The sequence below is a fragment of the Eutrema salsugineum genome, unplaced genomic scaffold (assembly GCF_000478725.1).
Source record: "Eutrema salsugineum unplaced genomic scaffold, Eutsalg1_0 scaffold_2, whole genome shotgun sequence".
NCBI classification, from domain to species: Eukaryota; Viridiplantae; Streptophyta; class Magnoliopsida; order Brassicales; family Brassicaceae; genus Eutrema; species Eutrema salsugineum.
The window spans coordinates 3,548,639-3,562,074 of record NW_006256829.1 but is presented as its reverse complement, the minus strand read 5'-3'; the positions used below and the strand labels follow the sequence as shown (position 1 = coordinate 3,562,074).

The following is a 13,436-nucleotide window of genomic DNA, read 5'->3' as shown; positions in this document are numbered from 1 at the left end:
TTTAAGGTTTTATTTTTGTTTCACAAAGAGTGTCGTTTTATATTTTCAATGCAAAATTTAAACAATATTCCAGTTTTAACTCTATTAATTTAATGTATTTATTAGATAAAAACAAATTATTTAATGTATTAATAAGAGACAAAGTTATACTTTTAATATTTTTTGTAATATGTGTGAAAAATGTCAAAATGACATTTTTTATGAAACGGAGGAAGTAGTATAGTAAGAAAAAAAAATAGCGGAAATAATTTTTTTCTTCTTTTGTTAGAGTGGCGGGAATAATTAGTGAGTTACTCTCACAGGTTAATTGTTGAATGGGAAATGTTGTAAGTATGTAACCGACGAAGTTATATAAATGGAAAGACAATTAATGATAAGTTTACGTATGCAATAAATTAGTTAGTTGACTGCAATTATTTGGAAGGATAAAATTTGGGAGGAGTTTTAGTCCTAATAAATTAAAAATGTTATTTAAAAAATAATAATCTTTAAGTTGAAAACTATAAATCATATTTTGACCACTAAATATAGTTTACTGATTTGTGTTAGTAGTGTTGTTGTCACACCACTCAGATTAGAGTTCACGTAAAATATTTGATGAACAAAAATAACAATAACTTTACAACATAATTATAAAAGAAGAATTTCAATTTCTGTCAATCGATTAATCGATTCAAGTGTCCCAAGATTAAAAAAAAAAGTTAAAGCAGAATTCTAGTTTTCTTTTGAAACCAATATCATAAAAACATTAATTATCACTGTCATAAAAACATTAATTATCACTGAGTGAGATTTCTTTTTTCATTTCAGAATTGGATTTTAGTGGTGATAGAATAAGATAATCTCTTAGATTACTGCCGATTTGGTGTTGGTTTCAGATAATTTGCACTAAAAGTTTTTCATTTTATTTATAATTTTATATCAAGTATTTTCAAGAGCCTGAATAATCCGGAAAGTTTGTTTATGGAATCAGTTTTCTTAATTAACATACCAACTACAGAGTTTTGCTCAGAAATTGATATTGAGAGTCCCATTCTTATTGCTATCACTAAAAACTGGTCATACTGAGCAGAGGGTACAAAACAATTACTTGGAGAAGAGCGAGCTCAGCACTGAGGCCTTAAGATTCCAAAAAGCGTACAGTATATCAATATGGCATATGATGGTCGTAAAGTATTCCAAGATAAAACACAGACACACAAACACATATATATTGGACCCATTACTTTGAAACCAGAACTTAAACTTGATTCTCGTGAAATCAACAAACAGAGCAAAAAGCCCAAACCAACCTGATTTGGTTGGAAGAAACAGATCACAGTGCGCCTCCGGTGACACGGACATGAAAAGGCGGTCCGCGGCAAAAGATTGGTTCGTTTGGAGATGCAGTTCGTGCTCTTGCTCTAAGTACATTGTTCGCATCTTCAATTACTGCCGCTGCTACCATCGTGTACTCTCCGGGAACAAGGAAGTAGAGTGAGAAACGGTGTCTTGTTTCTTGCAGCGGTGCAACTTCCATTGAGATTCCACTAAGAGCACCTGACAAAATAAGTCACATATGCACATGTATTAGCCACTTCCTACATATATCATCTAATACAGTGGAAAAATATCTATATGTTACGCAAATTTCATTACTTAGCGTCATTAACGAGATTGACTACCCGAGGTTGCAAATTTCATGTTTTATGCAGCGAAACCAACAGAAAAAACAAAAATTTACCAGCCCATAGGACAGTGGCATCAGCTCCATCAGCGCAGTTCTGCCCAGCTACATCTCTGCAAGTAACACTTAGATTCAGCTTGATTGCTTCGCTTGTGTTATTGCGGACCAGAACCTCCATAGGAGTTACTTCATGAGACAGAACTGATCCCTTTGACGATGGGGACTGAGTCTTTGTCTCAGAGTCTGTCTCCAGACCGTTTCTGACCAGTCTGAAACCAAATGTTAGCGGATCTGGGAGCAAAACATCCATCACGGTCGTCTGGAGTGCTGTCTGAATTGCATCCTTTATGTCCAGTTCTCCTGAGCTGTTCCTTCCCGATTGCCACCGGACTTTTATCTTAGAAATGAGATTCTTTATCAATGCATTTATCTCAGCTTTCGTGTTCTTCTCTGAGAAGCTCGGATGTCTACTACTCGAAGGGCTACCAGGCGGAGGGTCCTTTGTGAAGAATGAACCGTCAAGAACCGGTAGCTTGAAATGCTCCAATGGAATTAATACCCTAGCAGAATAGTCTCGGTCGATTCTTGTTTTTGGGTACTCGTACTCAGGGGAATCCTGAACTGGTGAAGAATCAACTTCCTTGGCGGGATTTTCCAGCTGAACGAAGACGCTGATTTCAAAAACAACGTCTGTTGGGTTAGATAACTCGAGTTCAAGAAATCGAAGGCCCCAGCTTCCTCTAAAGGGATTGATCTTGACAAGTCTGTCTGTATTGCTCTCTGTTTCAATGTCGTCATCCCGAAGGTTGTCACTCACATGGGCAGGGATTTCCATAGAAAGCAAACGAGCTTTCACAAAAGATAAACCTTGTAAAACACAAATTTGTAAGGGAACAACAAGACGTCTTCCCGGTGGCACAACAGATTCTTTTTCCTGGGAATCCCCATTGTTCGACAACGGTCCTGCAAAAAACATGAATACAAAAATGCTTAGAATTTAGTCACCGTGAGGCAATATGAAACACTGCAAAAGTAAGATACATCACAAACACACGTCAATGAAGATATCTGTACCTGCATAGTGAATAAGCAATGAAGGGCTGGTTCCATCTTTTGGTCTTCCTGCGTTACCCACAGCGCTCCTGCCACTGCCAACAGCATTGTCCGAATCCGTTGGTCCCACATGCCAAGCTTTTAAAGTCACAGGCAGAGTCACTTGTGCCCCGGGTTTCAAGGGAAGAGCAGATTGTAAAGCTCCATCCAGTATAGAGATAACAGCATCCTGATTCTTTCCAGAGAGCGAGACATGTGCCTGTTCTATTGGAACTGTGCCAGCATTTGCAAAATTAATACACACCTCACGAATTTCACCTTCATACAGAATAATTGCACCATCACCACCAACAACATTAGCCACAAGGAGAGGCAATGGCGGTACAACTGAAATGTTAGGAACAAAAACATGACGTAGCTTTGCAGATCCACAGGATCTGAAAGGGTCAGAAAATACGAGTCCTTGTGCTGCTCCAAGAAGCAGATTGTCAACATCCCTGAAAATATGTTCAGTGATTACGCCAAAACAGTGAACTGTGCAGCCTGGTATTGTCACTGGTCCTACTGCTGTTGGAATACCAGATAACGTGATCACCTTTGCGGAGTTAGGGGGAATGTCCACACTGACAGGAAAAGCATCAAAGTTTCTTGAGTGAGCTGAGAGATAAATACTATCAACCCTTAAATCGAAGCAACAAGGATTTGCTAACTCCACTAAGACTTGAACTGGTTCACCGACCACCCAAATCAATTCCTGTTTGCTACTTTCATTTGCATCTCCTTTGCTGAAAGGAGTATAGATAAATGGCCCAGAAGGAGCAGATCCTGTCCACCAATCTTCTCTTGCTGGATTGCGTTTTACGATGTCCACCTGGGAGGAATGGAGTGGGAAAGAGAATAACCTGAAATTTCATTAAATTAAAAATCTCAGAGCGAACTAGAAAATAAAATTTGCCAAAACATACCAGTTTTGGAAGAGTCAGCTACGAAGCAAACATGGAACAAGATCTTGCAATACAAACACACATCGGACATATATGAAGCTAAGAGGTGGATGAACAGTGATTATTCGTCTGATCATTTTGCTTTACTTGGCGTGTGAAGAAATTTGAGGAACTTTGCGATGATCAAGTTGCGTTAGATCATAATGGTAAGAGAGTGCACAAGGCAAAACATCCCTGAAAGCAAAACGGTTGACTGCTGATAAATACCTTACAAATGGCAAGGCAGGGTCAGCACAGCGAGTTCCGGAAGGCAATCTATCCGCTGAATTTGCAAGGGAATTAGCAAGTCCATTTTGACCTGAAGGTGTAATTAGAGGATAATGCCACCTCAAAAGCCTTGCTGCAGCGCTCCATGCAGCAAGGGGATCTCCAGCGCGAACAGCAGATAGGAGTATCTCCCTAAGTACAACCATCTGCAAAGTGCTCCACTGGGACTCGAACATGGAGACAATGGAATGATGATGCATTTTACCAGCATCAGGTTGACGCAATCCAGTTTCCTTTACCAACATACAGAGGAGAAATATAATAAATAAACTAACCACCAAAGCATAAGACGCGGAGAAGCACCAAGATTATGAACGGTGATGATACCAAAAAAAATCCTTGGGCAAACCAAATTTATGAAGAAGGCTTAATCAACCACAAGAGAAGAAAAATAGTTGCTGTGCTGTCAAACTCACATTGTTAACAGAAACTTTGGACACGGATGCTCTACTTTGGATTCTATATGCATCAGTTGTCATAGAGAGAACTTGCATGGCACTGATAGCAGCCAATCGATTGTCTTGCTGCAAATACAATTGGGCGACCTGCCGACAGAAGAAGGCTGCTTTCCGTTGATAACCAAGTACTCCAAATAAACGTGCTACTTCAACGTATAATATAAGCCTATCACTGGCGTCAATTAAAGACTTGGCACCATCGGCAGCATTGGTTAATAGATCTACTACTTCCTTAGCAAGTTCTCTCCTGTGCAACCCATAAAAATGCCATTCTAAGAAATATTAAAATCAGATAAAAAAAGGAAATAAATTTAACCAGAAGGTAAAAAAAAAATTTACAAGCTGCCCACAACTAGAGATCATCATTTAATACTAAACGGACAACTCATGTATTTTAGCTTTTTCAAAACGTAATAAATTTTCATTTCACAGCTTACATAATCATCAACCACAAAAGGTTAGAGCGATCACTAATAACCCCACGATAATTAGCAACCTTAAACATAAGCAGCATACTAAAGGCAAAAAGGAAACTACACCACGATAATTCAAATAGAGAGCATACAATGATACCTGCAAAGGAATCTGGCCAGTTTAAGGGTAGCCTCGAGTTCAAAGCTTAGGGGAGAAACTCTGCAAGGAAAATAATTGATTGCTATTTTGCAGTAATAAATTTCTTGAAGAAGAGTGTTAAATAGGCAACGCGCTGAATTTACCTCTGAGCAATTTCTTGAATAAATGACTTTCTGTAGTGTAAGATAACATTAGTGTATCGATATCTAACTTCATCTTCTAAAGCCACATCCCGTTGGCCCATCCGATCAACCTAATAATAAGAAAATAGAAAACTGATGATTTTAAACTAAAAATAAAGAGAAACAGGAAAGCACATTTACTATCCAGTGTTTTGAGCTAAAATCCTGTGAAAAATGTAAGAACACTGCATAAGACTTTTATTTGCATAAAGCCTTACCAGCAAGGCACAAACACTGCCTTCCAAGGCACCCGCATACCAGAAGTAATCTCCTGTTAATCTGGCCAGTTCTAAAGCAGTAGAGTAGTGAGCATTAGCATCAACAGGTGAACCAGCCAACAAGGAATAATCTCCAATAGTTTTTTGAGCACGTCCCAGCCTACGCTTTTTGGCCTTGATAACCTACATTACACTAAAACTAATGAGCCTAGATGACTATGGTAATAAGTTATAAGGTTCCACAGGAAGAAATGAACCGTAGACTAATTTATAGGACACCTAGACATAAACCTCCTCTGAGTTGAGACTAGCTTGGGAATCCAAAGGCGTCTTCAAAATTGTGCCTGCAGATTCTGCCTGAAGAACCCACTTCTCAAATTCCATTAACAAAGAAGCAGCAATGTCTTGCATCATTGTTTGTAAATGAAACTCCTGAGTTTGCTTGTCAGATGGAGGAAACAGAATCAAATTTTCACCTTTCTTGTCTCCATCTTCAAGCTGCAAAAGTCAGTTCATTGATCACAGAATCGTCAATTAAACACATCCAAAAAAGGAACTTATCACCATATCAAGAACAGAAATTACTGATTTAGAAACCATACTAGGTAGTACATAAACATCACTATCAACTATAGTGCATCTACTTCCAAACGAAGAAAAATCAGAAAAGAAAAGACCACAAGCTAGCTAGCTCCATCCTCAACGAGCTAAGATGCGATAAGTAGCATCGAAATTCAGAAAACGAAGTGGAAACTGATATACTCACTTGCGAATCGCCAGGGCAGAACGCGAAGCAGCGCCGGACAAGAGCCGAGGAATAGCTCTTACAAGCGACATTGAAACTTTCGGTGACGGAAATGAGATCAGGCGACGAAGGGCAGTGGCAAAGGCCGATCACGGCGAGAATCTTCCGGTTAGACTGGAAATCCTCCCAGGGACTCGGTGGGGAACCACCAAGCACAAACTTGAACCGGAGAGAGCCGGAATCCCACGGCTGATTCGTGAACGGAGACTTCTGGTGCTCAGTGTAGAAGGAGCTGATAGCCGAGAGCGCGATCGTGTGGTGACGGAGCAGCATCGAGTGGTAGTCCTGGAGAAGCGCCGGCGGGATAGTGCCGATCGGGAGGACGGCGATCCGGATGATCGACAAGGTCTCGATGCTGACGTCCGGTTCCATGGCGGGATCAGAAGAGAGGTGAAGCCAAGGAGGATCTTTCGGTGAGTGTGAGTGCACCGGATCTGGGGGAGACGGGAACGAGAAAGGCGAGAGAACGTGGTAATGTTTGGATACGAGTTTTAACTTGTTCTTAAAATTAACTATACGATTAGTGGGGTCAGGCTATTCATATAACCAAACAACCTGGTAAAATTCGCGATTTACGACTAATATACTATTAGCGAAATAGAGACAAATTGAAAAAGTTTTGAAATCTCTTCCGACTTCAAAGCGGAGCTCGCGCAATTTGATCACTGCGAAAGCTAAGCAGCTTCGATCCAGTTATGGCGTCACCGACTATACAGAGCTTCGAGTATGAGGAGATGCCCACTGTTACGGCTTCCCCTTCACGTCGTGTACAAGAACTTTTAGCTTTGTGCTCCAGTGTAAGCTTCTCAACTTCTTCTCCTCGCTTCGGGTTGTGTACTTACTGTTAATTTTTTTTCTAAGTGCTTCGAGGCCGATGGAATACTTTTCAGCCTCGTGATTTTTGGAGTGCGATTGATATAATTTCCGCTACTCGGGCATGGTTTCGATTATCGAACTCGAGGTTTATGTATTGATTGGGGTTTATTTTGTTACTTTTCTACCACTTTCTGTTGAATGGATGCTTAAGGTTTCGAAAATAGTTTGAGAAATTTTTTGGTTCATAGATGGTTATAGTATATTAGTATTGTGCTTTGCAACTTCATGACTCTTGTTTCCTATTCACTTTGAATTTATTTTGAAGTTATTGTCGTTTGATTTTTTTTCTTTTTTTCAGTCAATTGAAATTGGAGGATCTCAAGACTTGGAGAGCTTGGTGACGGATCTTGTCAACTGTCTGAATTCTTTGTCCGAGAACGTAGCTTCGGATGCTAGCGATGAACTGGAGAATGATGTTATTCAAGTTCTAGCTGAAATTCTAAAGTTTGTATCATCTCCTCAATTGGATCAGGTACTTTTTCAGCTCTTAAACACTTTGACAGCCAAAAAGATTACTTCACAAGTTTGGATTCAACTTCCCCAACTCATTGTGTTACAGGATGTGATAGATGCACTGTCATTTGAATTGCCAAAAGTAATTTCCAAGTTTGCAGACGTATCAAGCAGATGCCTAGAATTAGTTGAGGAAATCGTCGATCGATTTGTGGAAGCATGCAGTCCACGGGACATGCTTTCAATTCTTTGTGAGGTATTAGATCTGGAATTGAATTCTGATCAGGCTAGTTATGGCAGTAATATACTAGTATTAAGTTGCTTTTCCGTACTTGGTATTTGGAATAAGAAGATTACAAGTTCTTGTAATGGTTGAGTGTTTTGTCAATTTGATGGCCTTGTGAATCTGAATGACCAGGCACTTGATGCTGCGCGGTGCTTTCTTTCACCCTCCAGTTGTTCTACTCCTTTATTACATGGGCTCTCTAAAGGTATAAACTGAAGATTTTTGGTTTTCGAAATATTTATATTTTCTTAAAATGTAAAAGTGAATTTATCTCCGCACCTGCAATTTTAGTAATGCTCTTTCTTCTTGTATAACTATTACACATTGGATGTCTCATAACCCTTCCTGGTACAAAAGTATGAAGTTTCCGAGATTCTTTTGATTTGAATTCCTAAGTATTAGTTATTTTTACTGAGATCATCCACCCAAACTTTAGCTTTGAAAAGTTACTTTCAAATTTCCTGGTTCAGTTTTTATTTCGGTTCAGAGGCGTCACTACGAACAACTAAAAGTAGCAGTGCCAGTTGTCCTGAACGCCTTGAAGGACATTTCATTGGAAACAGACGTGCAAGTTGAACATCTATTAGATGAAGCTCTACGCATTGCCATATCAATTCGAGATGTTTCTTCAAAACTGGTCTGTAGTGTGAAAAGTTGTCAATTGGGATTCCGATTCCCCAATAAGTTGCCTGTTTTGATCTCTTTTCTTTGTTTTACAGAAGAATGAAGAAGGCACAAAAGTCCGATGTTTACTTGGTCTCTATGTGATACAGATAACGGTTTGTCCTTAATTTGAGCTTTGTTTCTGTATCTCCTGGAACTTTGCTGATTTTGTTCGTCAGTACCTATGAATTGGTCTGATTTTGCAGGCTATTCTTTCAGTTAGCATCAGAGACAAAGTGGCCTCTTGTGTTCCATTGGTGGTGCAGTTAAAACCTTTCTTGATATACTGTGGTTTAACACATCTTGGTTTAATCACGGGGAACGACACTGAAAAGTTAATGAGCGCGGTTGCTGGAGGTTGATCTCATTGCTCAAATAATCACTACTTCCTAAATTCTCAACTCCATCAATCCTTAACATGTACCCTTTCTCGTTCAGAAAAATAATTAGTCTCACGGTTGTAATATGAACAGATGATGATGATGATTTCATCAGCTTTTTCCCTGACATCAAGTTGGGTGCGTCACTTTTATTCATCTGGGCGAAACTCTCACCGGAGGTTGCTGATGCGGCTTTAAGGAATGATGTAGATGAGCTTCGAAGCAATCCAGTGAAAAGGTGGCAAGCTTATGGGATGTTGAAATATATACTCTCTTCTGGAGATCTGCTATGGGAATTCAAAAGACACACTATCGAGTTTTTGCTTGACATAACAAAAGGACCTTCATCTCAAAGCAACGATGAGCAAATAGATTGCTCGCAGTACACACCGAGCATCTACGCTGCTTTACAGGCATAATATTCTTTTCCTAAATCTTTACACCGTTCATGTCTACCTGCATTCTAAGTGTCTCATTTCTTTCTTCCAGGCTGTTATATTAGTGATCGTGTATGCCCCAGACGCAGGTCTGAGGATGAAGACATTTGAGGCACTGAAGAGGGTAAATAAACCTTGACTTAATCATTTTGCGGAAAACTGATTTGACAGATGCAGAAATTGATACTATAAGACGCATGAATCCACCAAAAAACAACGCAAACCTTCAAATGGCCTATGTTTCCTTAAAGATCGTTTTTCGTATTTTGAACTGAATTTGTTTCTTTAGATCTAAAGTAGTCTTTGAAGTTTTTAAATAGAAACATAATTTGACAAAATTTTCAACTTGTGCTGAATATCCTTTAAGTAGAAGAGGTGTTAGCCAACTTTGACCCACAGTGACTACCTTCAGTCCATATGCCCATGCCCTCTTTTTCTTTCTTTCCATTTGCATTGTAAAAAAGTATTTTCTCGTTCAGAACTTTAGCTATCTATTCGGCTTGATTAAAAATTTAGGTATAGATGATTATATGCCTCGTCTTACAATTTTTTTGGTGCTGTTTGATTAGATTCTTTCTGATATCCCAGCTCCTCAGAGGTTTGACGTTTTAAGAGCCCTTGTCACAAATTCCCAGTCTCCCTCGATGGTTAGTATTTTCATATTCCTTTGAGCTTTATGATGAATAGTAAAGCATGTAACACTTCTCAGAGATGATGATTTTTTAGCATGTCTTCAGTAGTCTTACTGTGCAACTACTGTTTAAAGTACAAGTCGAGCTATTGTTTTTGGTGTAATAGCTACTGTATTTTCTTAAGAAAACGGTATCTCATTTCAACTAATATTGTTTTGCCAAATCAACCAGACAGCGATCCTTCTGGATCTAGTTAAATACAACATGAGCAGAAGCAGCTTGGAAGCTACAGATTGTGCGACTGCTGATACTCATGTTATTGAGCTAGTGGAGTTGGTCTTAAAGCCTCCACAGGGGGGTCCTCCACTCCTTCCGGACCAGAGTGATGCGGTGATTTGTTCATATCTAAATCACTTCTCTTTAATAAATTATTTTGGTTCTCTCTTGTATGCATCATATAAGCACTGTAGATGATAAGGGCTAAGATGATTGATGTTAAAACCACATTTGTGTAACAAAAAAGTCTTGTGTGATATTTGTCCAGGTTTCGGCAGCACTGAACCTCTACAGGTTTGCATTGATATATGAATCGAGAGGTAAAAGTCTTAACTCAAAAAATTTCTTCTTGAATTGTATTTTGCTGTATCTCATTTCATTTCAAGTAATTGGACGATACCCGATTCTTTAAACTGTTTCGATTTAGTATTTGAAAATTCTTTGATTGCTAAATTATTGATACCCGATTATTTAAACTGTTTCCTATTTCAAGTATCCACACATACAAATGACATTTTTGAAGCTCTTCTCTATATGAAGTTTGCCTGTAGAAGTCGTAGTGTGTATGTGTGTCTATATTTGCGCGTGTAATCTAATGTAAAGGATAAGACATCTCATCTCTGTTGGTCGTGTTGTTGTTTTCTGACTGGACAAAATCATAGCAGGTGAAGCAGGTAAAGAGAGAAGCAGAGAAGGCAGTGAGGTTTTGTCAAAGAAGAATCTGGAGAAAGCCTATAAGGAATGGCTTATGCCTCTTCGAAATGTTTTGAGCTGCAGCATCGCCAACCTCGAAGGGGATCACGGCGACGAATCTTCACTCGAGGTTGTATGCCATCTTAGCCGAATTGAATCGGTTCTATATCGATGCATCGAGCTCGTGGAAGAAAAGTTGAAAAGCCACTAATTCTGTCATTTGCCTGCAACTTTTGTTATAACAAATTTAATCTTGGCACTTTGCTTGTAATTTCATTTATTTCCATATTATTAAAGAAGGGGATGCAAAAAATCTTTGTCTTTCTAACTTTCATCTTGCAAAAGAGTTTAGTGTTGTGTATTTGTCAAGATCCAAGCCGAAGATTTACTATTCAGAGGCCAGTGATTGGTTTGACTTTAGGTTCAGCTTATTCTTACACTTGCATACAAAGTCTTTACATGTGGAGAAAAATAATGGTTAAGGTTATCATTTTGGGATGGCATCATATTCAGATCTGGAACTAGGAAACTGGTCTCAGAGTCTTGATAAGGATGAGGTTGGCCGTGAATCTGGTGCGTAACCTTTGTTCTCTTTAACTTCTCATCCTCCCTGAACGTGGATCCAAATCTAACCTCCTGTTTTGATCACATAAACGTAAGAAAAGTTAAGAACTTGGTATACATAAAAATAGAGTTCATGGGATTCTTCTTTCAAGTTAAAGTCCATGAAGCATAGTGTTCTGTCAGAAACGACATACACATGCTAAAGACCAAAACCCCCATAACCACACACCACCCTTCCAAGCAGATTCATATTTTTTAAATTTAAAATAGGTTCAATTTCCATTAATATTTTTACTAAATGGAACACGAAACGCCAAAAGTATCTCTTTCAAGCATTGAAGTTGAGATTTAGGCTTAGTAAACGGAAATTGAAGTAGGAGCCTCTCACAGGCGACACCAGTGACATGTAACGGCCTAACAACTAACAAAATCTATAAGACACACGGTTGAGGTTGATAACCAAATATTTTTTCCACAGACATATATTTTAATAACCACAGCAAGTGATTAGTTTACATGTGAGGGTTTGCTTAAGAACAAAGCAAGACTGTCTAGTGTTCGTTTATATAATTTATTATTCCTTTAAATAAAAAAACTAACGCAAAACTCCTTATGACACCAACAAACTTCACGTGAGCGTCCTCACGCGAGGTATAAGCCATTGCCGCCACATTTTCCAGACTTTATTAGAAAAAAAAGAAAGATTTTTACGTGCAGCATCAACTCACCTAAGCTAAATGTAGAGTCAGAACACAAATGAACCTAAATGCAAGGAAAGTCGTTTTCCATAATTTAACTAATTGCCCGGAGATCCCATAATAACCAGAATATAACATCCCAAAACTCTTAGCAATTAAAACAACTACATTATATGAAAATACGATTTCTAAAGAGTGCCAATTACCACAGAAAGTAGATTTGACTAGATTTAGATGAGTGTCAAATATATTGAGTTCATCGAATTAGGGAAACTTACACACACGAAAAAAAAAAAGAGAGATAAAAAAGTATACATCTAAAAAGAAAGAAAAAAATCTAAGCAAGCTTTAGGTCAACGTGTATCATTTACTTTCTTGCTCAAAGCGTCAAAACAAAAACAAAAAAGACTTTTGATCCCAAAAAAAAAGACTGATTGGAATTAAACAAAGCAGACAGAGAGAGGAAGCAAAGGTCGTTGCTGCCGTTGGAAAATAATGTCGGAGATTTGAAAGAAGAGGAGGATGTTAGAATTGAAACTTCAACGATTTTTTTTCAAAAGAAATTTGAAAACAGATCAAAACAGATTCCACGGATCATCAGGGAGAGAGGAGAAACGAACCATTGGTTTAGATCCAACGGCCAACGATCCGTTAATCTGGCGACTCGTGGCCTCGTAACCATCGGCGTAGGCGGAGGGAGAAGAAGGACCGCCGCCGGAGCCACCGGGACCGTCGCATCTCGTGAATCGAGACCGTGGCTGCCGAATTCCCCACCGGAGAGCCGACACCGCCGGTTTCGCGAGAAATACAGGCGTGACGTCGGCTTCCTTGAGACTCAGCAGTAGCTCCGCCACAACTCCTCCATCTCTCATAGCTGACTTGGTCCAGTTATCAGCCACCATTTCCACCACTTTTCTGCTTCTCTGATTGACACTTCTACACAGGATGACAAATATTGCAGTCGACACTGCTGCTTTTTTTTTAAGAGGAGAAAGAGAACGAAAATGATCAAAGGGCTAATATAATGATAATTATGAAATGTTGTTATGTACGTCTTTCCTTTTACTTATTGTTATATCCTTTTCTTTTTAATTATTTACATGACTCCATTCTTTTATTTAATAATCCCAATATATGTACCATCTTCTTCTTCTTCTTTTTTTTTTTTCTCTTTCTTTCTAGTGTAGCGGTTCGTAGATCATTTCTTCGTCTTTCACAATTGTATGGTTATGCGGGTTAGATTGTGGTGAAC

At 38.9% G+C, this 13,436-nt stretch overlaps 3 protein-coding genes across 4 annotated transcripts; 1 reads left to right on the top strand and 2 right to left on the bottom strand.

The window, feature by feature from the left end:
- Positions 1-1,163: 1,163 nt before the first annotated feature.
- Positions 1,164-6,708, bottom strand: LOC18019099 (trafficking protein particle complex II-specific subunit 120 homolog). Its single transcript, XM_006399540.2, has 10 exons — positions 6,188-6,708; positions 5,713-5,919; positions 5,422-5,604; positions 5,165-5,274; positions 5,022-5,081; positions 4,407-4,695; positions 3,931-4,223; positions 2,741-3,621; positions 1,724-2,629; positions 1,164-1,539 (listed from the first exon to the last, which is right to left on the bottom strand). Exons 1-10 carry the CDS (start codon positions 6,596-6,598, stop codon positions 1,316-1,318), a joined length of 3,564 nt encoding a protein of 1,187 aa, XP_006399603.1. The 5' UTR covers positions 6,599-6,708; the 3' UTR covers positions 1,164-1,315.
- A 126-nt stretch (positions 6,709-6,834) lies between these two features.
- On the top strand, positions 6,835-11,235 carry LOC18019097 (aberrant root formation protein 4). 2 transcript variants are annotated; one of them, XM_024155651.1, is made up of 13 exons: positions 6,835-7,023; positions 7,401-7,574; positions 7,662-7,811; positions 7,974-8,046; positions 8,312-8,478; positions 8,561-8,620; positions 8,711-8,861; positions 8,978-9,297; positions 9,374-9,445; positions 9,891-9,968; positions 10,185-10,343; positions 10,498-10,549; positions 10,892-11,235. In XM_024155651.1, exons 1-13 carry the CDS (start codon positions 6,922-6,924, stop codon positions 11,131-11,133), a joined length of 1,800 nt encoding a protein of 599 aa, XP_024011419.1. In that variant the 5' UTR covers positions 6,835-6,921; the 3' UTR covers positions 11,134-11,235. The 2 variants fall into 2 exon arrangements, with proteins under 2 accessions (XP_024011419.1, XP_006399604.1); XM_006399541.2 differs by having other exon boundaries at positions 6,836-7,023; positions 10,895-11,235.
- A 93-nt stretch (positions 11,236-11,328) lies between these two features.
- LOC18019096 lies at positions 11,329-13,214 on the bottom strand. The gene is made up of 2 exons (XM_006399539.2): positions 12,805-13,214; positions 11,329-11,558 (listed from the first exon to the last, which is right to left on the bottom strand). The coding sequence occupies exons 1-2, from the start codon at positions 13,084-13,086 to the stop codon at positions 11,346-11,348; spliced, it is 495 nt and encodes a 164-aa protein (XP_006399602.1). The 5' UTR covers positions 13,087-13,214; the 3' UTR covers positions 11,329-11,345.
- Positions 13,215-13,436: the final 222 nt, after the last annotated feature.

Coding starts and splice junctions, on each gene's coding strand:
- LOC18019099 (XM_006399540.2), bottom strand. CDS start 6,598: ATGGAACCGGACGTCAGCATCGAGACCTTGTCGATCATCCGGATCGCC. Junction 5,275..5,421: donor GCAGTGTTTGTGCCTTGCTG/GTAAGGCTTTAT, acceptor TCTTATTATTAG/GTTGATCGGATGGGCCAACG. Junction 3,622..3,930: donor CCTGCCTTGCCATTTGTAAG/GTATTTATCAGC, acceptor ATGAAATTTCAG/GTTATTCTCTTTCCCACTCC.
- LOC18019097 (XM_024155651.1), top strand. CDS start 6,922: ATGGCGTCACCGACTATACAGAGCTTCGAGTATGAGGAGATGCCCACT. Junction 9,969..10,184: donor ATTCCCAGTCTCCCTCGATG/GTTAGTATTTTC, acceptor CAAATCAACCAG/ACAGCGATCCTTCTGGATCT. Junction 10,344..10,497: donor TTCCGGACCAGAGTGATGCG/GTGATTTGTTCA, acceptor ATATTTGTCCAG/GTTTCGGCAGCACTGAACCT.
- LOC18019096 (XM_006399539.2), bottom strand. CDS start 13,086: ATGGTGGCTGATAACTGGACCAAGTCAGCTATGAGAGATGGAGGAGTT. Junction 11,559..12,804: donor CCGTTGGATCTAAACCAATG/GTTCGTTTCTCC, acceptor TGATCAAAACAG/GAGGTTAGATTTGGATCCAC.